The sequence below is a fragment of the Scyliorhinus torazame genome, chromosome 6, assembly GCF_047496885.1.
Source record: "Scyliorhinus torazame isolate Kashiwa2021f chromosome 6, sScyTor2.1, whole genome shotgun sequence".
NCBI classification, from domain to species: domain Eukaryota; kingdom Metazoa; phylum Chordata; class Chondrichthyes; order Carcharhiniformes; family Scyliorhinidae; genus Scyliorhinus; species Scyliorhinus torazame.
The window spans coordinates 82,840,778-82,865,759 of NC_092712.1; the positions used below are offsets into that span (position 1 = coordinate 82,840,778).

General features: G+C 44.2%; 1 protein-coding gene across 5 annotated transcripts in view; it reads right to left on the reverse strand.

The window, feature by feature from the left end:
• waca (WW domain containing adaptor with coiled-coil a) overlaps nucleotides 1-24,982 on the reverse strand; it is a 175,723-nt gene that overhangs the window by 54,158 nt on the left and 96,583 nt on the right. For all 5 annotated transcript variants that reach the window (XM_072508388.1, XM_072508386.1, XM_072508387.1 and 2 more), the window contains 3 exons: nucleotides 16,829-16,951; nucleotides 6,170-6,318; nucleotides 4,349-4,464 (listed from right to left, as the gene is read on the reverse strand). In XM_072508388.1, coding sequence (XP_072364489.1) covers nucleotides 4,349-4,464; nucleotides 6,170-6,318; nucleotides 16,829-16,951 — 388 coding nt within the window. The remainder of the gene's footprint in view (nucleotides 1-4,348; nucleotides 4,465-6,169; nucleotides 6,319-16,828; nucleotides 16,952-24,982) is intronic.

Sequence of the window (24,982 nt, forward strand, 5' to 3'; positions counted from 1 at the left end):
GTTTTCACTGAATGGAGGGAAACAAATGGACTTATTAGCTAGGCAGTATGGAGGTTATGGGGCAACCTGATAGAAGTATACAAAATTATGAGTGGCATGGACAGAGTGGATGGTCAGATGCTTTTTCCCAGGGTGGAGAAGTCAATTGCTAGGGGACATAGTTTAGACGAGATGTGCAAGACAAGTGTTTTTTTTTATATTGCAGAAAATGGGGAGTGCCTGGAATGCACTGCCGGGGGAGGTCATGGAAGCAGATACTATAGCAACGTTTAAGAGGCATCTTGACAAATACATGACAAGATGGGTACGAATCCCGGAAGTGCAGAAGGTTTTAGTTTAGACAGGCATTAGAATCGGCGCAGGCTTGTTCCTGTGCAATACTGTTCAATGTTCTAAAACCCTTTGTGCCTCACTCAGTCTCAAATTATCAGGAAAGTACAAAAAACCTGGTCAAGGAACTAGGTTTTAAAAAGTGTCTTCAACTCAGAGACACAACAGATGCGAGCGGTTTAGAAAAATAATTTGATATCTTCGGGCTTCAGTAGCCTAAGACATGGTCAAAGAATATCAAGTAATCATAACGGGCCAGAATTGGAAGAGAAATCTCAGAGGTTGCAGAAATAGGGAGGGGACATGGTAATGGAGGGATTTAAAAATAAGCATGAGCATTTTGAAATTAAGGCGCAACTGGACCAGTTACGGTCGGTCAATGAGCACAGACCTTTTTCCAAGTTCATAGATGGGAAGCAGGGTTTCTGGGTGCAATATGTCAACAGAATGACATTGAAAGGGGTACAAGGCTGCAAGTGCAGGTAGACAAAGCCAAAAGAATGCCCATTGTGCTTTAGGTTTTATAATAGAGACAATGCTAACTTTGCACAAAACACTACTAATGTTGTGAAATACTGGACAGTTTGTGTGCCTGATTATAGAAAGGACATTAAAGTCACAAATTGAATGTGATTGATTCACCAGTTTATTGCACACAGCAGGGGATGCTTAATACAAGAGTTCACCACTCATGTGCAAACTGGTCTTGTGAATCGAGATGCAAAGCTTTTGCAACAGCCAACGGCAGCAAGAATCCTGGTTGCAGCGCTGCAGTCATGTTCCAGAGGAACCTGCGCCTCTAGCCAAGCTATTGCAGTGCACTACAAAACACTGGCATCAACCCAACAATGAAAAATTGCTGAGATGTGTGCTGTCTGCAAAATAAAACAACTCCAATCACCACCCTATCAGCTCTCAATCAGCAAAGTTATTGAAGGCATCTTCAACAGTGCTATCAAAGAGCACTGACTCACTAGTAACTTGCCCACTGATACTCTCTTTGGGGACCGACTGGATGACCCGGCCCCAAATATTACTGCAGCCACAAAAGAGTCAAATTCCAGAGACAAGGCAAGAGTGTCTGCCCTTGACATCAATACAGCAATGGTGGAGTTTGGCATCACAGAACCCGAGCAAAACTGAAATCAATGGGAATTGATATGGGGAAAACTCAACTGGCAGGAGTCATCCCTCGCAAAGGAAGATGTTTGCGGGAGGCCAATCATCTCAGTCCCAGTGCATCATTGCAAGAATTCCTCAGGGTAATATCCTAGGCCCAGAAATCATTGGCTGCTTAGTTAATGACTGTCCCTCCAACATAAAAGTCAGAAGTCGATATGTTTGCTGGCAATTTCTAGTCACATCTCCTCAGATATGAATCAGTGTGTGCAACAAGAAATGAAATGAAAATTGCTTATTGTCACAAGTAGGCTTCAAATGAACAGGGCACCATTTAGGTTGAGGCAGCGAAGGTTCAGGTAACAGCTGTACCACACGAGTACCTTCTCAAACACGAGTGAGTAATCACTTTTTGTAGATATTCAATGGTGTGACTATTGCGGAATCCCCCATTAGCAACAACCGGAGCTTCACGATGGATCAGAAACTGCACTAGCCATATATACTGTGGCTACAAGAGGTCAGAAGCTAGGAATTCTGCAGGGAACAACTTGCACCCCGACTACCCAAAGCCTGCTCACCATCTACAAGGCACAAGTCAGAAGTGGAATGGAACACACTTCAGTTGCCTGGGTGAGTGCAGCTCCAACAACTCAAAAAGCGAAATACCATCCAGAACAAAGCAGCCCACTTGATTGGTAAGCATTGCACCACTTTAAAAATTCACCCCCTCCAATCATGCAGCGCATGATGGTTGCAATGCATACCATCAACAAGATGCACTGCTGCAATTCACCAAAGCTTCTTTGACAGCATCTTACAAACACCTGACCTACACTACATTAAAGAAAATAAGAGCAACTGGCGCAGGGAAAAATCACCAGCTTCATCTTTTGTTGTGGATGTGGGAGGGAATCAGAATTCTGGGAATACTTGCCGAACCGCACTGTGGTTCCCTACACCAAATGTACTGCTGCAGTTCGAGGCAGCGACTCACCATTACCTTCAACTACACAAAATGATGGTTTTGCCGGTGACGCCCACATTCCATGCATTCAAAATGTCTTCAGCTAAAAGTGATTCCTGCAGATGATTCTAATCCATTTTCACGGTTATACATATCAGTAACCAGCCAATTTGTTTCAATCCATGTCACATTAAAAACAAAAAGCAGTTGAATACAGTGGACAGCATCAATTTCTAACTTTGTGTCAGCTATGTTTCGAGCCACTGGATTCACACGGTGCTTTCAGACTTCAAGATGTTAGTCTGGTGAAATAGTTGGACAAATGGCAGATGAACTTCAACACAGAAATACGTCATGATGTATTTTGGTAAAAAAAACAAGAGGCTGCAAAATAAACAAAATGGCACTATTTTAAAGGTGGAGTAGGAACGACAGCTGAAGAACAAGGTCTCTGGCACAGATGGAATTCCCACAGAAGAACAAAATGCGGTGGATACACTCTTGACAAGAATCCACAACCTCATCACCTGTGGCTGGAAGGAAGAGAGCATGTCAGATGATCTGAGAGATGCTTTAATTGTGACCATCTTCAAGAAAGGAGACAGGTCAGACTGCAGAAATTACAGTAGGATTGCCCCACCACGAGAAAGGTAATCATGAGAATACATCTCAAGCACCTCCTCCCAGTGGCTGAAGAACTCCTCCCCGAGTCTCAATGCTATTTTCGTCCATCAAGAGGCTCAATGGACATGATTTTCAGCACACGACAATTACAGGCAAAGTGCAGGGAGCAGCATCAACCTCTGTGCATGGTTTTCTTTGATCTCACAAAGGCCTTCGATTCTGTCAACCATGAGGAACTGTGGAGCATCCTCCTCGAATTTGACTGCCTGCAAAAATTTGTCACCATTCTTCACTTGCTCCACAACGACATGTAAGCAGTGATCCTCACTTTAGAAAACATGTCATGACTTTGAAAATAGTGCACGTTTATTCGAATGGTCCCAAGGATAAAGGACTTCAGTTATGGGGGCAAAGGTTGTGATTTTTCTCCTCACAGTGAATGATCTGGAATGGACTACCTTAAAATATGAAAACGGATTCAAGACTAATTTTTAAAAATACATACATAGATTACATAGAACATACAGTGTAGAAGGAGGCCATTCGGCCCATCGAGTCTGCACCGACCCACTTAAGCCCTCACTACCACCCTATACCCATAGCCCAATAACCCCTCCTAAACATTTTTTGCATACCAAGGGCAATTTAGCATGGCCAAACCACCTAACCTGCACATCTTTGGACTGTGGGAGGAAACCGGAGCACCCGAAGAAAACCCACGCAGACACGGGAGAACGTGCAGACTCCGCACAGACAGTGACCCAGCGGGGAATCGAACCTGGGACCCTGGCGCTGTGAAGCCACAATGCTATCCACTGTGCTACCGTGCTGCCCTAAGACTTTATAAGACAACTTTAAAGAAGGGGGAGGATATTGCAGTACAAGGGAAAAGAATTGGGGAGCAGAATGAATTGGATACCTCTTTTAAAGAGCTGGCACAGGTACAAAAGAGTAAATTACCTCCTCCTGTGTAATGTATGTAATTACATTGCCACAGAAAAAGCAAATAAAGGTTAACCGTTGTTTTGTCATTTCTTCAAAATGTGTTGATTGAAATAAGAAGTAAAATCAAACTTCTTAGATCAGTGCCCTATTACATATGTCACCCAAAAAGATACCCAAAAATAATTTTAGGCATCTTATCAACAACCACACCCCTGGAATCCATGACACCTAGTTGCCCATGGCAATCATATCTGTATTTATTCAGTACATAACTTTCTTCATGCTACTTTGGACGTGACATTTTCATCAATAACCCAATTCATATTTTGAACTTCATCCACAGCAACGCAGAGGTATCCTCACCTTGAACGTTGAACATTACGAGGGGATCCTGGCTCATGCCCATGCTTGTCAGCGGTTGCAGGTTGCTGAGATACTTGCTGCTGTGCTGGTCCTGGTTTCACAATTGAAGTACTGGACTAAAGACAAAAAAGGCAAAGTCAAATCCTCAATTCTTTCTCAAATACATATTTTTCACGTAAAGTTACTCTAAGCTGCTTCGCAATGCCTTTTACACACCCCAACAATGCACTTCTCTACAGTAAACATGAAAACAGGTCCATGTCGTAGAAACTGCAAAAGCAAAGTGCACAGTATACAATTTCTGAAACCATAACAGGTGCTCATGCAACTTATCTTTTTCTGAGCCACATCTTTTATCAAGAATTTTCTTAAAAGCTTCACTCAAACAATTGGGCTTGGATTTTAGTTTTAACGCATGCAGTCTGAGCATACCAAGGGACTCTCCTCGCACTGACCTGCTCTTAGTGGCCCAGGGTCAGTACCCCTCTTCTCTCCAGGCATTGGTGTCATTGTCAATAAATTTCCACGGGGACATTAATACAATTCAGGTAGCAGGACATAATTTGTTTAATCCCCCAGCACATACTGGGTGACATCAAAGCAAGATGAAGAGAAAAATACAGCGGTTGAACAGATGATTCATAGACGAAGAGGTCAAGGGAGTGATGAGTGAAATATAGGAATGGGAATTTTAAGATGACTAGCAGTGAAGGTGAACCATAAATAATTGGTAACAGTTTGTTGCCGAAATATTTTTCCCACAACGAAACCCCCAAATTTAATTCTCAGCCATTGGTGTCTCTTTAATCTTTAGCCACGGCATTGAAAATGAAATAAGAGATGAAAAAGACAGAAGAGAATAGCGACGGCAGCAGAAAAAGAGAAGCTGAGCAGAGAGACAAGCAGAAGCATAAAATAGAAAAACAGCATTACCAATTGAGGAAGCCAAGAGTGCAAACATATTCTCTGGTTTAGCACTTGCAAAGCCACAGTCCAGTTTGTAACTTATAAAACCAGGAATAATATGAGCGATCACTAAGTTTACCATTAAGGTATGCGACAGCAGGTCACTCTGCATGTTATTGGAGAAGAACATTTCAAGTAAATTTCCTTCAAGGTTCCAATCTATAGGAGAGTCTCTAAACTGTTGTGAACAGAAACCAACAGATTTGCTAGAAGATGTCTTACGGCTTTATGGGAGGAAATCTTGGAAAGGATCATTTAATTGCACATTGGTCAGATTCTTTTTTTAAAAATAAAATCGGTCCAGTATTCCCAGATACCTTTACTTCACTTCTTCCCCACCGACTGATGCAGGATGACAGTAATATCTGTACATGAGCAATGAGAACCATAATGCCTTCAAAAGTAATAGATTCTCACGTTATTCAAAATGTTTTTGTGGAGTGGCAAATAGCTACATTTAAATTGATCTACCTTCATAAACACATTCCCATAGAGTACAATCATATTGCTGGAATAGGGAATATAAAATTCTGATCTATATCTCTTTTAAAAATCCCTTGAATTATATAACATACATGAGTCAACCTATAGAATCCGAATGCATAATCTCCAACAGTTCTCAAATATTACTTCAGTAGTGTTGCTAAGAATATGGGAATTTTCAGATAGTAAAAACGTTATGCTGTTACTTAAATTGCAACTTAAGTTAACCACAATACAAATTACAATGATACAACCATATACTAAATTTAAAAGTATACACTCAACATTAGTATCAAACTGTCCCTTTTAAAATTGCATTTTTATAATAAATAATCAATATTTGAATTAGGCAATAAATGGTTTCGGTTTTACCTTTGGTTGAGACGACACTGGAGGTGTACTCATCAGTGGTTTAAGAGGAACAGTATTAGTCTGTGGCGTACTTATCCTGGGAGAGACATATGACCTTGGGGATGATGCATCTGATGCCAATGACATTGGTGACTGATTAGACTGCTGGGCTGTATTTTGAAAAAAATAAATGTCAGTTTGGAGCAATCTTATTCAACTGCACGAAACTAAAAAAACTCTATGAAGGTTTTCTATAGGGGAATGGTCGTTAAAAAAAATAAAGAAAACCTTTGAAGGTACCAAGTTTCTGTGAGAATATTTCTCTTATGAAAGCACCCCAAGTAACATACAAGTCCAATCAAAGCTTTCGTGAAGATGAAACCATGCAAAATATAATTAAATCATAAAATCCCTACAGTGCAAAAGAAGGCCATTCGGCCCATCGAGTCTGCACCGACCCTCTGAAAGAGCACCCTAACCAGGCTCCCACTCTATCCCTGCAACCCATAACCACACTCGACAAGCACATCCCTGGACACCAAGGGGCAATTTATCATGGTTAATCCATGTAACCTACACATCTTTGAAAGGAGCACCCGGAGCAAACCCACACAGGTACTGGGAGAATGTGCAAACTCCACACAGATAGTCACTCAAGGCCGGAATTGAACTCTGGTCCCTGGCGCTGTGAGGCAGCAGTGCTAACCACTGTGCTACCCCTACCCTAAATGTATTAGAGGCCACAGCATAATTATAAAACCCCCAATAGATTATTTCCTTGAGCTGCAATGCAACTGATCTTCAAAATTAACATCAACACTTTTATGCCAACATTTTGTGCCGCAGTTCCAACAAGATTAAACTTAGTTTAGGACAAGGATAAACCGAACAGAATCTGTAATCCAGCTTTTCAATGTTATCTTTGCATTTTTTTCAAGTCTGTACACATGGAAGATAATAAGATGCTACATATTTGATTTTGCTCAATTACAATGCATTACTGCAGGCTACAGGACATGTACCAACTCAAATATTAACATTCTATAGCTTCTGATGCCTCAAGTAAGTTGACAGGAAAAACAAATGGAAAAAGTAGTGGCAATTCAACCTTTTAGAATCTAACTACCCAGCATCTTCAGTACCAATGATTATAATAAATGTGAGCAAATTGCATTTTCAAAAAATTATAGTCAGTTTCTCAATCTGAGATGCTTGAAAGAGGTACCAAACAGAGAAAGAAAAAATGGCAGAGAGGAAAGTTCCATTTGTGTAGGCCCACAGCATCATCTGACAACAGCCTGGGAGCAAATAGTGCATCTGTTGTCTTAGTTGCAGTCACAAAATCAATAGAACATACAAAAGGCAATAAAACTGAAAGTGATATACTTTAGCAAATACTATTTTTTTTTAATCCATTCTAAAATGGACTTCTGACAAAGATTATTCCAGTACTGCTTATTGTCATGAAAGGAGCAGTTTACAATTCAAAGCTGTGTTAAAAATGTAGCAGTGTACAGTAGAATGTAAACCTTCAGTTGGTCGATACAGTTTTCTTTGAATCAGTGTATTTACTAAGCGGGTGAATGGTGTACAGAATCTTACTGCATGACATGCAAAGTTAGAGCTGCAGCTCTCGCTTTGAATTCACGGACAGAGAAATTCTGTATTCCACAGAATTGCTTGAAGTTCGTGCAAGCCACAGGGGTGAAGGCTATATTGGCAGACTCAGTGAATTGTTTCTGGAAATCTCATCCCAGTTTGAGGCAGTGACATAACCACTGCCTAAAGATAAGAAAGAATTTGGAATTTTCAGGTGCCACAAGAATAGCTGCTCCATGAATCTGAGAACATGGAAGAACATACTGCATTCAGACACTATTTCATTGGAGAACCTTTATTTCATTATACCGGCACCAGTGTTCATGACAGCATTTAACCAGGCAGGAGTGTGGTTGGAGGGGATCCAGCCATTTACCGCCCCCACTCCAATTAAGTCCAGGCTAGGGATGCCTGTCGACAGCGTTCCTGCCCTGCTGTGCTTGTGTTCTTCCTCAATCCAAGGCTTTGGATTGGTGTATAACTAACAGCAGTCATTATAGACATGAAGAGGCCAGCAGCTCTTCCCTCCCCAGGGTCCTTCATCACAATTGGCCTGTTAAGTGCCTCAGTAGCGCAAAATGCAGTTCTTTTCAAAAAGGTACAACATGGGATCACACCAGCTCTCCAGCCAGCAACCAAGGCCCTGGTGCCTCCACAAGATTCCACCCAACGTGTAGTTTCTTAATCCCAATACTTTTCAATATCAAGTCATGTGCAATTGTGCTAACCTGCTAATCACAATCCTGATTCAATTGATTTTGCAGCAGCCCTCAGCTCAGGAGCTGCCAAATGCATAAGAACATAGAACATAGTGCAAAAGGAGGCCATTCGGCCCATTGAGTCTGCACCGACCCACTTAAGCCCTCACTTCCACCCTATCCCCGTAACCCAATAACATCACCTAACCTTTTTGGACACTAAGGGCAATTTAGCATGGCCAATCCACCTAACCCGCACGTCTTTGGACTGTGGGAGGAACCGGAGCACCCAGAGGAAACCCACGCAGACACGTGGGAGAACGTGCAGACTCCGCACAGACAGTGACCCAGCGGGAATCGAACCTGGGACCTGCCTCTGTGAAGCCACAGTGATAGCCACTTGTGCTACCGGGCTGCCCCTAAATGATGAAATACAAAGAAAGTAAACTGAAAATCAGTTAAGCAAAGGCGACCGATGTTAAAAGACACGATTAAAAGGCGTCTTTTGTCCCCTCAGGAGTCAAGGAATGTGTCAGATGGGCCCGAATACTTGGTGGGTTAGCGCCAGGAACGATACCCGATGCCTTTCCACTCAATCGAAGATTCTGGGCAGGAAGGAGAGTGGATGGCCTTGCCACCCCATCTACATTTGAGTCTTTTATGAGTGGTAAATTAATAATCACAATGGCCTCTTTCCACCTCTGCTGAAAGCTTCCAAGCTCCAGGCCTGCCAGCATATGGCCTGCATAACTGCGCGGGCTGCACATCAGTTGGAGCCTCACTCGACCTTCAATAATCTGTGCATTATTGAGGACATGGACATGAGGCAGGGGCTGACCTGACAGCCAGCCCCCTGCCTTTGCTGCCGACCCCCATGGCCCCATCTCCCGTGACCCCACCCCGTAGGGCCCTTTGCGAAAACCAAGGCCTCCTCCATGTAGCTGGCGAGTGAAAAAGCTGTTGCTGCCCTGATTGGCAAGCAACTCTTGTTGAGTGGTATGTCACCTTCCAGGATCCTCAGTTGGGAGAAAAGTTCACTGCTGTCAAGGTAACTGCCTGATGGGCAGAGCGTACGGTGAGTCTTCCTCCTCAGAGTCAGCGCAGGTGTCTCACCGCCTTGTCAGGCAACTGGGGAGGCACCTGCCAAAAACAAAAGATTTCACCCATCATTTCAATGCTTTGCCCTCAGAATCTCCAATCAGGTAGTATTGGGTTTGGTATTGTACATTCAATGAGCCTACCAACACTGACTGTGGCTATTCTGCTGTGATTGTAATCTTGCCAAATGCTCAGGATACAAAACTCCCAATTGGGGTACTTAAACGCTAGTCTGATTATTAAGTACCATGAAACCACAGGACTGTCATTAAGGGAAAGAAATCTGCTGTGCCTATGTAGATTGGCCTATAAGTGGGGGCTCAGACCCACAGCAAGATGCTCTACTCTTAACTGCCCCCAGAAGGCCACTATGTATCAAAACCACAATAGAAAAGTTGAAGACAGATAAAATTAGATGAGATTGCTGGCATCTACCTCAGCATCCAAAATGGCAAGGCACCCCTACCCTGTTTACCCTTCAAAGTCCCTTCACTAAAACCTGAGGACCTGTGCCAAAATTGGGAGAGCTGACCCACAGACTAGATATAGAAAAGACTGGCTCAGTCATATTCATTGAATCATACAGGACAGATTATAGGGTGGCGAAAAAGGCAGATGGAACGCTTGCCTTAATCTAGGCATAGATTACAAAAGCAGGGAGGTCATGTTGGAGTTGTATAGAACTTTGGTGAGGCCACAGCTGGAATACGGTGTGCAATTCTGGTCAGCACATGAAAAGGAGGTGATTGCACTGAGCGGGGTGCAGAGAAGATTCACCAGAATGTTGCCTGGAATGGAACATTTAAGTTATGAAGAGATTTTGGATAGGCTTGGGTTGTTTTTGCTAGAGTAGAGAAGATTGAGGGGTGACCTGATCGAGGTGTACAAGATTATGAGGGGCATGGACAGGGTGGATAGAGAGCAGCTGTTACCCTTAGTTGAAGGGTCAGTTATGAAGGGATACATGTTCAAAGTGAGGGGCAGGAGGTTTCGGAGAAATTTGAGGAAAGTAATTTTTACCCAGAGCATGGTGACGATTGAAATGCACTGCCTGGGAGGGTGGCAGAGGTGCGTTAACTCACATCCTTTAAAAAGTACCTAGATGAGCACTTGGCACATCATACCACTCAAGGCTATGGGGAAAGTGCTGGCAAATGGGATCAGCACAGCAGGTCAGGTGTTTTTCATGCGTCGATGCAGACTCGATGGGCTGCAGGGCCTCTTCAATGCTGTATTATCCTGTGATACCGTCGTTGAAGCATACCTTACTGCAAATGTCCCAGACACCTCCATCACTATCCCTGGATATGCCCTGTCCCACTACAGTATCAGTATCATATAGAATACAGCAGGGAGCGAGTACCCAGAGAGTCTTCGACATTGAAGCCAGGCTTCTAAGTGTCATGTCATCATGTGAAACACAGGTGGAAGACATTACCACTTACTGCCCTTCCCCAGCTGATAAATCAGCACTCCATGTTTAACACCACTTGCAAGAAGCACTCAGGGTAGCACTGAGACAGAATGCACTCTGGATGGGGGATTTCAATGTCCATCACCAAGAGTAGCTTCACAGCACAACTACTGAGAGCTGGCAGAGTCCTGGAGGCAAACTGAGCAGGTGATGAGAAAATCAACAAAAGGGAAAACCCTACAGGATCTCACCCACACCAACCTGTCTGATGCAGACGCATCTGCCCATGATTGTTGATAGGCATGACTATCACACATGCCTTGTGGAGACAAAGCCCCATCTTCACACCGAGGGCATGTTCCATCATTTTATGTGACACCATGACCACTAAATGGGTAGATTCAGAACAGACCCAGCAACTTGGACATCCTCGAGGCACCAAGAGTCAGCAGCAGAACCGTATTCAATCACAATCTATGACTCAGCACAGCCCTCACTCTATCACTGCCATCATGTCAGGGAAACAACCCTGATTCAATGAGGAATGTAGGAATGAGAGCAACATCAGGCATTACTAAAAAATTAGGCGTCAATCTGGTGAAGCTACAATACAGAACTACATGCACAACCAATGGATCTGATGAAAGAAAGATCGGCAGACCTGCCGCATCAATATTGGTGGACAATTAAACAGCTAACCAGAGAAGGCTCTATGAACATCCCCATCCACAATGGTGGAATGCAGCACATCAGTGTAAAAGATATGGCTAAAGCATTTGCAACACCTTTATCCAAGAGCTGAGTGGTTGATTCATTTCAGCGTCCTCCTGTGGCCCCAGCAACACAGATATCATTCTTCAGTCGATTCAATTCAGTCCATGAGATATTGAGAGATGGCTGAAGGCACTGGGTGGTGCAAGGTATTATGATGCCGGGCCAGACTCCAACAGTATTTTTTTTTTTAATGTTTGTTCACGGGACGTGGGCGTCGCTGGCTGGGCCAATATTTATTGCCCATCCCCGAGGACATTTAAGAGTCAACCACATTGCTGAGAGTCTGGAGTCACATGTAGGCAAGACCAGGTACTGGCAACAGATTCCTTCCCTGAAGGACACGTGAGATCCGGATGGATTTTTATGACAATCGACATTGGTTTCATGGTCATCATTAGATGTTCCAGATTTTCATTGAATTCAAATTCCACCATCTGCCGCGGTGGGATTTGAACCCAGGTCCCCAGAGCATTACCCTGGGTTTCTGGATTACTAATCCAGTGACAATACCACTCGCCTCCCCTAGGCTTTCGGACAGATGCCCCAATATTTTATTTAATTTAATTTGCAAGACTGGTGAGGAAAGGATACTTCGCTCCATGAGCGATGTCATGCACAAATAGGGAAATGGGTGTCACTAACAAGGTGAATTGAACTTTATAAATACAATAGCTTTCAATTACCAATTAAACAGTGCTCAATACAACAATGACACAATCCTAACTGCTATCTTTATCTCCACTCAAACAAAAAGCATCTCAGGTCATAATCTACTTTTAAATACAGTTAGCAGACTCAAGAATACTTGCTGCAAAGAGACATCTTGGATAAAGCGATATCCTTCTGGACCCAGTTGCAGAGTCTTGTCAGTCTCAAATTACTGGTTAAACGGTTGGCCTTTCCAGAAACTGCTGCTTTATTCATGGGCAAAATCTTCTTACCTAAACTGCTTTGAGAAAAGCTGCTGGTCTGTGCACAGTCAAATCTTTAACTCACTGTTTCTCTAGATAATGCTAGTCTACTCACAGACAGTTCTTTAACTGAACTGCATTGAGAGAACAGAGAGCGCAGCTTCTTGTTGTTTCACATCCCAATCTAAAACTACACTGAAAATCCAGCTCCTCACATCAACTACATCATCTCACCAAACTAAACACAATGTTTCTAATAATACTAAGAATAATCTTTATTATCACGAGTAGGCTTACATTAACACTGCAGTGAAGTTACTGTGAAAAGCCCCGAGTTGCCACATTCCAGCACCTGTTCGGGTACACAGAGGGAGAATTCAGAATGTCAAAATTACCCAACAAGAACGCCTTTCGGGACTTGTGGGAGGAAACCCACACAGACACGAGGAGAACATGCAGACTCCGCACAGACAGTGACCCAAGCCAGGAATCGAACTTGGGACCCTGGTGCTGTGAAGCAACAGTGCTAACCACTGTGCTACCGTGCCGCCCATAATTATCTACTCCCCAGGGAACAGGATGAACAAAATTCCATCAGTTCAACTTCAGCAAAGAAATATCTTAATTTTACTATACTTTATTTGCACCTCTACCTCCAAAATATCTAGCTGCCTTTCAAACCAGGATTTTAAAAACATGATTGCAGCAACCACATACGAACTGCACTAACTACATATTTCAGATACAATGGGCGGGATACTCCCCTATCCGGAGGGGCGGGGGGTTCCGGCTTAATGGAATGGCGGGAACCACTCCGGCGTCGGGCCACCCCAAAGGTGCGGAAGTTTCCGCACCTTTAGGGGCCAAGCGCTCACCTTGAGGGGCTAGGCCCGCGCCGGAGTGGTTTGCGCTCCACCGGCTGGCGGGAAAGGCCTTTGGCGCCACGCCAGCCGGGGCCGAAAGGTCTTCGCCGGGTGACACATGCGCGGGAGCGTCAGCGGCTGCTGACGTCATCCCCGCGCATGTGCAGGGGAGGGGGTCTCTTCCGCCTCTGCCATAGTGAAGACCATGGCGAAGGCGGAAGAAAAAGATTGCCCCCACAGCACAGGCCCGCCCGTGGATCGGTGGGCTCCGATCACGGGCCAGGCCACAGTGGAGGCTCCCACAGGGCCAGATCGCCTCGCTCCACCCCCTGCACGCGCAGGCACTGGAATGTGGCGACTAGGGGCTTTTCACAGTAACTTCATTGAAGCCTACTTCTGACAATAAGCAATTATTATTCAAGGTTTTGAACTTAACTGTTCCTCCAGAAACTGTTAGTCTGCTCACATCCCAATCACTGTCACTGGGTTAAAATCCTTTAACATCCTCCGAACTGCACTGTGGTTGTACCTACACAGCATGGACTGCAGAGGTTCAAGATGATGGCAGATGATCAACACCCACTCAAGGGCAATTAGGAATGGGAAATAAATGCTAGCTTTGCCCTGGGTGCAATGTTCACATCTTACCGACGAAAAAAACACTGGAAAATAACCTGTTGGAAAGGAACCCAAATTAAGTCATTATTTTCAAAAGGAGTGTAGAAAACAAAAAAGCCAAGTGTCGAATCAGTATGCATCTGTCAGGGTGAAAATAAAAAAAATGTGGAATCAAGTGCTGGTCTTGGGTTCTGCCAAATTGGTAAATGCAAGCAACATAACTCAGGACTTGAGAAATCATGTGAAGCTAAGGACACAGAGGGAGAAGAAATGCATACATCAAGAATGCATCAGGATAATTTTTTTTTTAAAACACATCAAAGCCCAGCTACAAACAAGTGGATAAAGCACTGTTGCTTTACCATTGCAACTCACGCAAAAAAATCAAGAGTAAGCAGCACAAGAGACGGCGCAATTTTAAAAAGCAAATGGTGTTCAACATACAAGAGTCCTGACATCAGACCTAGTCATAAAACTGGTCACAACCCCCCATTGGGGGTTTCTACCAATTGTGTTAATTTCTAGGAATAATAATAAGAAGAAGAATAATAATAGTTATTTATTTTCACAAGTAGGCTTCAATGAAGTTACTGTGAAAAGCCCTAGTCGCCAGTTCGGGGAGGCCGGTATGGGAATTGAACCCTCTGCTGGCCTTGTTCTGCATTACAAGCCTGCTGGCAGAATCTCAAAAAAGATCAAGCCAGTTCTTTTGGGTGTAAACACATGAATTGGCAATTTCAAAAGCTACTGAATGTATATTTTTTTTAATGTTAGAAGAAACTATCCCCATATAAGCAACAGTTCTGCATATTTTCAGGAAGTAATTTTGCGTCATTTATGAACAGGTTACTCAAAGCTGATGGATAGATTGACCATCTGATTTAAAAATCTTCACACATTTTACCAATCAAATAACAAGGAATTTTTTTTTTCAATCAAGTTCTTCAATTTTTTTCATAATTACATTTTGAAGGGCTTCTTGATTAAGCTGATGCATGGCTGATTTTGCATTCAGTGATATGCAAATAAATTTGCATGAAAACATGGGGGAAAAGAACACTAATTCAAAGAGGTGCCATTTGCACTTGGATTGCCATTGGGCCAAAGTGGAAACTCTATCCATGGCTATAAAGGGTAGATTCAGAGAGAGAATGAACAACACATACAAGGAAGTTAACTCGGGCAGACAAATCTTATATTTTATTTCATGGCAAAGTCCAAAGTTAAGAAGCTTTGTGCAGGCTTGTTAACAAGTTTTAAAAGTTCAACAGTATGCAATTGCCTTATAAACAAAATTATATATTTGTTTCAACTACTACTTACAATTCAAATAACCACGGATTCAAGAAAAAATGTAAGATACACATTTACAAATGTTTAATACATAATCCATAAAGCTGTGTTCCACTTAACTCCACTGTCCTTGCAGTTTTATCTCTCATGCCATGCAACCTATTCTCAGAAACAAAAAGTCTTGACAAACATAGCAGCATGACATAGCACAAGACAAACCAGGAGCTCAGAATTAGATATTTGTTTCTGCTGTTCGCAATTAATGGTGTAAATAAATTAAAGCGAGATTTCACGTTGAACCCCCCAAAGCACACCCCACAATTCAATGTATGGTCAAGGGTAGTGCAGCACATTCCGAACTCAGCAATTGAATAAAAGCCCCAAAACACAAGGTGACAAGCAGGATTAGTCATGGGCAGGAGAAGCATTACATTCAGTTTGGTTGCTCATGTTCTGAGAATTTATAATATGATTATGAAAGGAGAGAAAAACATTGTAGGTGTGTTGCTGGTGAGCATGAATTTCTACCTTGAGAAGTGGTGAAATTGTTGTGCAACTGTTCCTCATAATCTAAGAAGGTAATAAACTTGTCAGACTTTGGAACGGAATCAATTCCGTTTTAAGCATCCTCAATGTTAATGGTGTTGAATTAAATTAAGATGAGGGGGAAAAAAAGTTATTATCTGCAATCAGTCACCACCTGCAACAATTGGGGCAAAACTTACTCGAAGAATACCACTCCATGAGCTTTTCCAGTCAACTGTCACTTGTCTTCACAGGAACAGCGTCTCAAGTCAAAGATATGAATGTTTACTGATCTCAGTTGATGCCAATTTACAAAATTAAATTCAAGCTTTCAGATTCAGCTTGGTCTTTTGCACACTATTGTGAGTTACCAGTTTCTAATGTTTCTATTTGTTTAGTAGCTGGTCGTCTATCAGATGGGTGAAGTGAGTAAATGTGAAGCATAAAATAATCTGCAAAGGAATCTCTCAGACATCCCACACAAGATAAAATTTACGTACAACTTTAGGGAAAAAATCTAAACTACAATTAATTAAATTAAGAACTCTTTCAACTGGGACCACAGCAAAGTTTGCACCAAAACATTTGAAGAACAAAAAAAAACTGGTGGTCATAAGCTGGGGAAATCTTCCTCATCGAGCTGGTGTATACCGCATGTACGAAGGTCCATTACTGATGCAAGGAGGAAATTATCCCTTCCCAATACTGGCACCCCTCAACTTGATGGGTACATAAATGAAAATGAGCGATATAATGCATTCCAAAATTCACAATACCAACCTGAACCTACAAGGGTTTGGAGTGGGGGGTAGCAATGGGGGTGAACAGTGCAATTTTTAAGTACTAACAGAGCAGCAAAAGAATATATACTTTTTTAAAAACCTTACCCTGAGAAGACAACTGTGCAGCTTGGGAAAGAAGAGTAGTGATGCTTAAAGCTGATGGTCCAGCTGTGAGGAGCTTATGAAGCATAGACTGTAAAGAAGCTTGCGTGACAGCAGCTGTAAGGACTGCAAGACAAAAGGAAAGTGCTTCCTTAAACTTCTGCTATGCAATTGTAACATGCATAAACTGTTTACAAATAGGTCAAGCAAAATTAGAAGACCTCAACTAAATTCAGATTTAACATACTCCACCCCAATAATGCCAGCAGGCGATTAATGCTGTCTCACTTCAGAATATCTGAAATCCAACTTACGCGTTACTTTTTTATAAATCCAAATTGGTTTACTTTGTTGGCCGAGCCATGGGAAGATGTTTTTCAAAAATGTATCGAAAAAGAAATGATCATACAAAATGCAAGGATTGAAGAACATGAATGTCCTTTCCATAAATTTATGCCCATGTCAGTTCGGCCTCCCTGTACTTCATCCAAGTAATAAAACAGTCTTGTCAACTTGGCAAATGTACTCTCAACATTCATGTGTAACAAATCTAGTATTTACAGTGAAAATCTCAAATAGCAGAAGCACTGCTCGGGAGCAATCTGCAGCGTAATACAAATGAACATTTAAATGACATGCATTAAGCAGTGGTTGCCATAATTCTAGAAATAGGTTACACCTCAGAAACTTATACAAGTTCTTTCAGTGTCCAATAAATTAGTGGGTTCAGCTTACTCAGCTTTTTAAAAACCATTTCCTCAAGTTCATGTGCAGTCTAATAAGGAAGTTTAAGGCCCACTAAATCATTGACATCACATCAAGATCAAATGAGAACTGGCATGACAACCAATGGCAGTGACGGACAGAAAATGGGCTGCCGCGGAAGAGGGATCTAATGAAATGTAGGGAACTGCTGCTCAATCACAAACTATGTGCATGACAGAGAACAGCACATTAGTGTAAGAATTTGATTTGTTCACAAAACAACATTCTTTATCCATACATATCAGTTACATAAATGTACTAAGGTAAGATAGTTCAAATTTAATAAGTAAGTGCAAGTCAATCCATACAAGAACAGGCAGCAGTAAACATGTGAAGAAAGGATCCTGTTAGAAGCAATGCCAGAGAGATTAGGCAAAGCAAAATTCCCAACAGGCATCAACAAGCAGCAACATAAAACACTTCAATCAGAGGCAGAGAGATTTGCTCAAACCAATCTGGATTATCCTTTTATAAAATTAACCATGCATTTGGGTTTCAGGTTCTACATTGGGTTCATTTTCCTCCAAAGACAGGGATGAAAAAGGATGATGATGTTAGAGTGCCACTGATCAACCTCTAAAATGACGTGGTCCAATCAGACTTTTACCAAAGCAAAATGAATATTGGGCTCATCTGGAGAGCATGGAACAAGTTAGCACAAGCTATATGTAAAGTTCAATTCTGAGCATGGCATGCAAATTTGATAATTTTACCTCAAGAATTAAGCTCTGTTAAAAACATTTAGAAAAATCAGACAATTTGGAAATGCAGGTGATGAAACAAGGCAGAAATGCTCAGGTACAAAATTTAATTTTCTCTAAATGGCACAATGTGAAATAATTCCCTGAAAATAAGACCCGTTGCACTCGGTCGTTGTTGTTTTGCAATGCGAATCAAATCAACTAAAACTGATTTCAAGATTCCTTGCTGCTTTCTCTTGCTTCAACAGCCAAGTGCACTTCTCTGAAGTTCCACGAGCAGAAAGGAAGGAATTAAGTTTAAGTTTCAATACATCATCCTCTTCAAACCATAACGAGCACTGAACCTTCATTCAAATCAATCCTGCTGTTCCAAAGAATCAGGTTGTCGATACACCGGATATTTTAAAATTGCTCTAAAGCATTGCAAGCAAACCAAGGTCTTCACTCAACCTCTAAAAAGCCCTATTCAAGTTGCTAAATGAATCTGGACCAAAAAGTCACACTAGCGACAATTCATTTGCTGACCTCAAATGAATCGCTGTTAAGTTGAACTTCTACAGAAGGAGGATGAGGTCTTGATATTTTGTTTCCATTAATCCAAGTTGCTGCGAAGAGTTATAGCACGACATGGACCCAGAGAAGTGAGCGGTGATGCATTTAGGGAGGTCAAAAGGTGGCAAATACCCAATTACTGGGAGGATACAGAGAGGTGTAGAGGAACAGGACTAGGCAGGGTAGATGCAGGGAATATGTTCCCGATGGTGGTTGTGTCCAGAACCAGGGGTCACAGTCTGAGGATTCAGGGTAAACCATTTCGGACAGAGATGAGACAACGTTTCTTCACCCAAAAAGTTGTGAGCATGTGGTATTCATTACCACAGAAGGTAGTTAATGCTAAAATATTAAATATATTCAAGAGGCGGCTAGATAGAGCACTTGGGGCGAATATTGGATCAAAGATTATGGGGAGAAAGCAGGATTAGGCTATTGAGTTGGATGATCAGCCATGATTGTGATAAATGGCTGAGCAGGCTCGAAGGGCCAAAGGGCCTCCTCCTGCTCCTATCTTCCATGTATCTATGCAAGTGGGGGACCTTGGAGTGAATGTCTAGAGATCGCCGAAGGCAGCAGGACCAGTCGATATGGTGGTCAAGCACATCAAATCCTTGCCTTTCTTCGCTAAGGCATATAGAGCAGGAAGGTTATGCTGGAGCTATATAAAACACTGGTTAGACAATAATTTGAGCACCGTATGTAGTTCTGGTCACCACATTACAGAAAAGAATACAATTGCACAAGAAGGTACGGAGGAGATTTGCAAGGATGTAGCCAGCACTGGAAAATTACAGCTACGAGGAAAGATATGCTGGGGTTATTTTCCTTGGAACAGAGGAGGCCGAGAAGAGATTTGATCACGGTTGTTCGGTCCCTGGATAGAGTGGATGGAAAGGGTCTACTTCCCTTAGCAGAGAAGTTAGTGACTAAGGGCATAATTTAAAGTGATTGGTAAAAGGATTAGAAAGGAGAGTGGCAAGGATCTGGAACTCATTGCCTGAAAAGTTAGTTGGGACGAGGGGCTCACTTTACTGTTGGGACATACATGATGGACAGAGTGGCTCCTTCCATTCCATAAACTTTTCTAAATATCCAAAAAGGAGGAATGTGTAGGTATGCGGGGAGGGTGGGGGTGTGGCATTATGCAAACTGCCCCGTAGGAGAGCCAGCAGAGACACAATGAGCCAAATGGCCTTCTTTTGTGCTGTAACAATTGTATATATAATTCCATCTCCTGACCAGAACTCGTGTGGCTGAGATATAACTCCAATCCAATCAGTCCAAACGAGGTAGGGCACAAGTGATAAATCATTCAAATTAGAGACAATTTGCCAGAATTGATATGAATAACAAGTTAAAACGATTTGCAACATCTACAGACAGTGGTTCGCACTGCTGCCTTACAGCTCCAGGGATCCGGGTTCAATTCCGGCCTCGGGTGACTGTGTGGAATTTGCACTTTCTCCCCGTTTCTGTGTGGGTTTCCTTCGGGTTCTCCGGTTTCCTTCCACATTCCAAAGATGTGCAGGTTAGGTGGAATGGCCGTGTTAAGTTGCCCCTCAGTGTCAAAAAGGTTAGGTGCGGTTGCTGGGTTGCAGGAATGGAGTGGAGGTGGGGGCTTGGACAGGGTACTCTTTCTAGGGGCTGGTGCAGACTCGTGGGCCGAATGGACTTCTTCTGCACTAAATTCTATGATTCAAATTCTGCATTCTATGCTGAGGCAAAGATCTGCTTGTGATCAATGGAAGAACAACTGTGCATTCCAGAAGAGCACTTCAAATAGAGCAGAACAAGGGCCATCCTTGCACCACTGCCGATCATTTCCTTTCATGGAAGTATGGTGATTTATATTTGTGCACACACTCGATTAAAGAAGTATAGCCTACCCAGGTACGTGTGTTTGTAACTAATTGCAGAAATGCAACGGTTAACCTTCAATAAGAAAAGCTAGCGTCATAGATGATCCATCCTTTTAAAATATGAAAACTAACATTTACATTGAGAACTAATTTAAGAATTTGCACGGCTCTAGGTAAGGTACATGAATATTTCACGACAATACATTGCTCCAGAGACCACCCAATATCCTGCTATTTCGGGCAGTTGTCTATCTAATGGATCTGGCCTCGGTAAACTGGAAACAAAATGGCAGGCTGAAATGTAATGGAGTAACATGCAGTCTTTAAAGGGAAAATTGTTCAGATATAGACTAAGTAAACGTCAAAAAGAGGGACAGGGCAATCAAAGCTGGATAAAGGAGTTAGAAAGTACGAGAAAGTAGGAAGAAAAGGATGTACAATTGATGACAGCTTGTTAATACAATGGAGAATGAAATTCCATATAAGAACTGCAGAGGGGGCAAAAGGAAAAGGAGCTATGGGACAGTACAAAAATGGATCAACAGTTAACATAGAAGGGAATACAAAAGGTCTTCATTTGGCATATTAACGGGAAAAGGATTTTCCGAGAAGTGGTGTACGAACCAAAATGGTGATCAATGGTAGAAGGATAGCTAGGGTACGAGACAAGTATTTTGCATTCGTGTTCACCAAAGATGAGGACTTTGTATGGCAGGGGGGTGGGAACCAGAATGTTAGTTTAGAAGGTGTAATAACCGACTTCCGGGTGTGGCGATGACCAGCTGAGTCGCACGTTTCGGCAGCTCCCGGTGGAACGGACTTTTGGGCTCTTGATAGGAGCCCCAACGGCAATTTTAACGGCTAAAAGTACTGTGCGGTGAACCAGAAGGGAATCCCCCCTGGATACGGATGAAAAAAGGAGGAAGGTGGCCGGATTGCGGTGGATCCTTTAGAGCAGCGGCAAGGAAGGCAAGCAAAAACCAAGATGGCGTCGGAAGGTGGCAGTTTAATATGGGGCCCTGAACAACACGAGTTTTTGAAACGCTGCGTGGAAGAACTCAAAAAGGAATTGAAGAAGGAGCTGTTGGCCCCGATATTACAGGCGATCGAAGGGCTAAAGGAGGAGCAAAAGACCCAGGAGCGGGAGCTTCGGGTCGTGAAGGCAAAGGCTGCCGAGAATGAGGACGACATACAGGGCCTGGTGGTGAAGACGGAGATGCACGAGGCACACCATAAACGATGTGTGGAAAGGCTGGAGGCGCTGGAGAACAACGCGAGGAGGAACAACCTAAGGATTCTTGGTCTTCCTGAAGGTGCGGAGGGAGCGGACGTCGGGGCATATGTGAGCACGATGCTGCACTCGTTAATGGGAGCGGAGGCCCCGGCGGGTCCGCTGGAGGTGGAGGGAGCATACCGAGTGATGGCGCGAGGACCGAGAGCAGGAGAAATTCCTAGAGCCATAGTGGTGAGATTCCTCCGTTTTCAGGACAGAGAGATGGTCCTTAGATGGGCAAAGAAAACTCGGAGCAGTAAGTGGGAGAACGCGGTGATCCGCGTATACCAAGACTGGAGTGCGGAGGTGGCGAGAAGGAGGGCGAGCTTTAATCGGGCCAAGGCGGTGCTTCACAAAAAGATAAAATTCGGAATGCTGCAGCCGGCAAGACTGTGGGTCACATATCAAGGGAGGCACCACTACTTTGAGACGGCGGATGAGGCGTGGACTTTTATCGTGGAAGAAAAATTGGAATGAGCGGGTTATTTAAAAAAAAGAACGTTTGAAACAAAGTGGTGGGGCGAGTATGGGGGGGGCGAAGAGGGGGGTAAAAAGGGGGGAAAGAGAAGTTTTATGTTATTAATCCTGCGATGTGGTAACTTTTCTCTCTTCCACAGGTGGTGGGGGGAAGAAAGGAGGGGGAAGAGATGGGGCGTTGGCCATTGGGGGCGGGGCCAAGGGGGAAGCGCGGGCTCGGCTCCCGCGCTATGATAATCATGGCGGGAATAGGGAATCAGGAAGGAGGGGGCGTCGCACGGTGCGAGCCGAGGTCACAGGGGGAAGCCGAGGTCGGCCAGAGTTTGCTGACTTCTGGGAGCAACATGGGGGGTGTAACTACGCTAGTGGGGGATCTAGCGGGGGGGGGGGGGGGGGGTGGAATTATTGGGCTGCTGCTGCTGGGGAGAGGGGGGAGCTGGTATGGGGTGGGATGGGCGGGGGGGCACCGCCTGGGGGACACACAGCTGCGTGGGAACCGGGTGAGGAGCTGGAAAAAGGGGATGGCTAATCGACAAGGGGGGGGGGGGTTAAAAAGCCCCCCAACCAGGCTGATCACGTGGAACGTGAGAGGGCTGAACGGGCCGATAAAGAGGGCACGGGTACTCGCACACCTTAAGAAACTTAAGGCAGACGTGGTAATGTTACAGGAAACGCACTTGAAACTGATAGACCAGGTGAGACTACGCAAAGGTTGGGTGGGGCAGGTGTTCCATTCGGGGCTCGATGCGAAAAACAGGGGGGTGGCTATATTAGTGGGGAAGTGGGTAATGTTTGAGGCAAAGACTATAGTGGCGGATAGCGGGGGCAGATACGTGATGGTGAGTGGCAAACTACAGGGGGAGATGGTGGTTTTGGTAACCGTATATGCCCCGAACTGGGATGATGCCAATTTTATGAGGCGTATGCTAGGACGCATCCCGGACCTAGAGGTGGGAAAGTTGGTAATGGGGGGAGATTTCAATACGGTGTTGGAACCAGGGCTGGACAGGTCGAGGTCCAGGACTGGAAGGAGGCCGGCAGCAGCCAAGGTGCTTAAAGATTTTATGGAGCAGATGGGAGGAGTAGACCCGTGGAGATTTAGCAGACCTAGGAGTAAGGAGTTTTCGTTTTTCTCCTGGGAAGGGCGTTGATCCCGAAGGTGAGGGGAACAGAGTATACGGCTATAGCCATTTCGGATCACGCTCCACATTGGGTGGACTTGGAGATAGGGGGGAAACAGAAGGGCGCCCACCCTGGAGAATGGACATGGGACTAATGGCAGATGAGGGGGTGTGTCTAAGGGTGAGGGGGTGCATTGAAAAGTACTTGGAACTCAATGATAATGGGGAGGTCCAGGTGAGAGGGGTCTGGGAGGCGCTGAAGGCAGTGGTTAGAGGGGAGCTGATATCAATAAGGGCACATAAAGGAAAGCAGGAGAGTAGGGAACGGGAACGGTTGCTGCAAGAACTTCTGAGGGTGGACAGGCAATATGCGGAGGCACCGGAGGAGGGACTGTACAGGGAAAGGCAAAGGCTCCACGTAGAATTTGACTTGCTGACAACGGGTACTGCAAAGGCACAGTGGAGGAAGGCACAGGGTGTACAGTACGAATATGGGGAGAAGGCGAGCAGGTTGCTGGCCCACTAATTGAGGAAAAGGGGAGCAGCGAGGGAAATAGGGGGAGTGAGGGATGAGGAAGGAGAGATGGAGCGGGGAGCGGAGAGAGTGAATGGAGTGTTCAAGGCATTTTATAAAAAATTATACGAAGCTCAACCCCCGGATGGGAGGGAGAGAATGATGGGCTTTATGGACCGGCTGGAATTTCCCAAGGTGGAGGAGCAGAAAGGGTGGGACTGGGTGCACAGATTGAAATAGAGGAAGTAGTGAAAGGAATTAGGAGCATGCAGGCGGGGAAGGCTCCGGGACCGGATGGATTCCCAGTTGAATTTTACAGGAAATATGTGGACTTGCTCACCCCGCTACTGATGAGGACCTTTAATGAGGCAAAGGAAAGGGGACAGCTGCCCCCGACTATGTCTGAGGCAACAATATCGCTTCTCCTAAAGAAGGAAAAGGACCCTCCTAAATGTAGACGCTAAGATTCTGGCCAAGGTAATGGCAATGAGGATAGAGGATTGTGCCCCGAGGGTGGTCCATGAGGAACAAACTGGGTTTGTGAAGGGGAGACAGCTGAATACGAATATACGGAGGCTGCTAGGGGTAATGATGATGCCCCCACCAGAGGGGGAAGCGGAGATAGTGGTGGCGATGGATGCCGAGAAAGCATTTGATAGAGTGGAGTGGGATTATTTGTGGGAGGTGCTGAGGAGATTTGGTTTTGGAGATGAGTATGTTGGATGGGTGCAGCTGTTGTATAGGGCCCCAGTGGCGAGTGTGGTCACGAATGGACGGGGATCTGCATACTTTCGGCTCCATAGAGGGGCAAGGCAGGGATGCCCTCTGTCCCCATTATTGTTTGCACTGGCGATTGAGGCCCTGGCAATAGCATTGAGGGGTTCCAAGAAGT